This window comes from Chenopodium quinoa, unplaced genomic scaffold (genome assembly GCF_001683475.1).
Source record: "Chenopodium quinoa cultivar QQ74 unplaced genomic scaffold, ASM168347v1, whole genome shotgun sequence".
Classification (NCBI taxonomy): Eukaryota; Viridiplantae; Streptophyta; class Magnoliopsida; order Caryophyllales; family Amaranthaceae; genus Chenopodium; species Chenopodium quinoa.
The window spans coordinates 1,250,510-1,253,823 of NW_018745068.1; the positions used below are offsets into that span (position 1 = coordinate 1,250,510).

Consider the following 3,314-nt stretch of genomic DNA (forward strand, 5'->3'; position numbering starts at 1 on the left):
ATGGATCAGTTGGGGAGAGCTTATGTGAAGTTTGTGGTGAAGTACCATGGGGTACCCACAGATACATTTCAGATAGAGATTCAAGATTCCTGTCTAATTTTTGGCAAAGTTTGCAAAAGGCAATGGGAACGAAGTTGTTAATGAGCACAGCATTTCATCCTACAACGGATGGTCAGACGGAAAGAACAAATCAAACATTAGAGGATATGTTGAGAGCTTGTGTGATGGAGTATCAAGGGTCTTGGGAAGACCACTTGGATTTGATAGAGTTTTCTTACAATAACATCTATCATGCAAGCATTGGAATGGCACCATTTGAGGCTTTGTATGGTCGGAAGTGTAGAAGCCGGATTGTTGGAATGATATAAGTGAAACAATGGTACTTGGGCCTGAGATGGTCGAGGATATGGTGAAACAAGTGAAGTTGATCCAAGAGAAGATAAAAGTAGCCCAAGATCGACAGAAAAGTTATGCTGATTTGAAAAGGAGGGAGGAGGAATATGAAGTAGGAGAGAAAGTCTTGTTGAAAATTTCACCCATGAAAGGTGTGATGAGGTTTGGAAAGAAGGGAAAGCTGAGCACAAAGTACATAGATCCATATGAGATCATCCAGAAAGTGGGGAAAGTGGCATATAAGTTGGATTTGCCAAATGAGCTGGAAAGGGTTCACAATGTGTTCCACGTGAGTCAAATTCGAAAGTATATACCTGATATGACACATGTGTTTCAACCAGAAATCATTGAGATGGATGAGAATTTGACCTATGAGGAAAGACCAGTAAGGATTCTGGATTCTAAAGTGAGAAGTACAAGGAATAAGGATGTGAGTATTGTGAAAGTGTTGTGGTCGAATCAGAGGGGAGGCTACATGGGAAGCTGAGGCGGATATGAGGAAACGTTACCCAGAGTTGTTTGCCTAAGGTTAGTGGTCGAGTAACGGGTGCGTAAATTCTTTTAAGGGGGGTAGAGGACGATAGAGTTTCACGCGTTTGCTTTTCGAGTCATTTTAGAGTGATTTTAAGTCTTTCCTGAGTTGGTTGGAGTTTTGAGTCAAGTTAGGATGTGCATGAACCAATAATTTAAAATGATTTTCGTATCTCTTTTAGCTAAGTTTCGAGACGGAACTTTTTGTAAGGGGGGTAGATTGTAATACCCCGTATTTTTGAAACGTATTTTCTAATTAATTAATTACTCTTTTCTAAAAGGGTATTTTAGTAATTTATTTTACTATTTGAATTTTGGAGCCAAAATGATATTTGAATTTTGGCGTCAAAAGTATTTTAAAGCTTAGTTATTATTTTTGGATTTTGGATAAGATTTATTATCCATTTATTTTATTTTAAAAACCGAATCATTTATATATATTTCGGATATTTTAAACTCGGTCATACAAAGTCCAAAGTCTTATCAACCAACTCCGCATAGCGGGATTACTAACATGCTTGTAAAGCTTTAATAATAACAAATTCAATAAATCCTTTTCCAATTCAAAAATTTCAACATAATTCAAACTCCTTTTTATTTAATTCAACTTGCTTTCAAAATCAAACCTTTTTAAAACATGATAAATAATTTTAATCATTCAAAACATGATATAAAATCAATCCTCCAATTTATTTATCAAACCATTTTTTTTAAAACATGCATGCTTTTATTTCATATCATAATTCAATTCAATTTTATTCAATCATCATAAAAACATGTAAAATATGCTTATTCAATCCAATCAATTTCAAAGGTATCTAGCCACCTTAACGTACCTTTGATCCTTGCTTAGCACACACAAAAGAACTTCAAGAACTTTGATCAAACACACCCTACAAATAAATATAACCTTAATTAATATAAGGTTAACAAATAAACACAACAATTAAATTAAAAGCCCCGAACTATATGTACATGAACCTTTTAAATTAAATTTCATAAACTTGAATAAAAATCTAATTTTATTTAATTAAAACTACTCATAATAACTTTTATAAATCCCCCATACTAATAATGATAATTAATTAAATAAGAGAAGAGAAGAAGAAGAGGTAGAAAACCAAGGAAAAAGGAAGAAGAAAGGTGGCACAAGGGAGGCGGTCGTTGGCTGTCGTGGCTGTGCTCTGCGGCAGGTGGCAGTCGGAGGTGGTGGTCGTGGTGTTTGATGGTGGTGGTTGGCGCCAGAACAAGAGAGAAAGAGAGAAGAGAAATTAAGAGAGAATTATAGAATTTGGTGTGAGTGTTTAGCCACGAATCAAGGGTTATTTATAGGCTAGTTCATGCAAGAATTATGGTAGGAGAATGTAGGAAGAATTATGGTAAAAAGAATAATTTCGGGTAATAAATTAAGGACCGGTTGAACCGGTTCAAATTCCAATTTCTCGATTTTTTGGACCCGGAACCCGGTTGGGTACCCGGTTACCCAACATATGTTACACTAAATAAGTTTTTAAAAATAAAATTATGTTAAATGTATCTAGTTAGTAAAATATATATATATATATTAATACCTAACATAAATTAAATAGCTTAATGCAAATATAAATACAAGTGTTAAACGCTAAAAATGAAAATAGAATAAAATATATAAGTATTATAATTTATAATATATTTTAACAATTATATACATAAGTGGGTACCCGAAACCGAACCAGTACCCCGGTGGTTCCAATTGCAAGTCCTAAATTTTAGGACCCGGTTGAACAAATTCCAATTCCGGTCCCGAATTTTAGGACCCGGTCCCAACCAATTCCGGGTCCGGGTCCTAAAATTTTGACCGGGTACCCGGTTTGCTCACCCCTTATTATAATGTTTATTTCTTTCTCCTTCTTGAAGTTCTTATAAGTTTTATGCCTCCATGATCTTTCAGACTTGTTATCTTATGATTTATTGGTTGGAAAAGTTGAGCTATTGAATTTTTTTTTGGAAAGGTCTAAATGTCCCGGTATTAAAAATTTGGATCAGTCGAACGGTTTGATGGGGAGAAATAGAATTTTCTCTAAAATCGCTCCAGTTTGGGGCTTTCATGGGAAATTGGGTGGTAATGGTCAAATATACTTTGAAAAAGTCGTATAACTTTTAAGGGTATATTAATGACATATATATAAGTGCTTTGCATGAAATTATCATTTTTTAGAATTTATTTGATATGCTATATAAAAATAATACTCTTGGTTGGAAAGAGCAGTCTTGAACCAAATTACTATTTTAATACTTTATTTTGTAAAAATCATAAAAAAATAAAGTATGCATCCTATGAAGGCGTGTGACCCTAACTTAGCCAATGTGATTTTTCATATTTCATAATAGGATTGGTCAAAATTGGTAAA

At 33.9% G+C, this 3,314-nt stretch overlaps 1 protein-coding gene across 1 annotated transcript; it reads left to right on the forward strand.

The window, feature by feature from the left end:
* Positions 1 to 376: 376 nt before the first annotated feature.
* On the forward strand, positions 377 to 880 carry LOC110709484. Its single transcript, XM_021887706.1, has one exon. The coding sequence runs from the start codon at positions 377 to 379 to the stop codon at positions 878 to 880; it is 504 nt and encodes a 167-aa protein (XP_021743398.1).
* Positions 881 to 3,314: the final 2,434 nt, after the last annotated feature.

What these genes read in the sequence shown, in the direction of transcription:
- LOC110709484 (XM_021887706.1), top strand. Translation starts at nt 377, where the DNA reads ATGGTACTTGGGCCTGAGATGGTCGAGGATATGGTGAAACAAGTGAAG.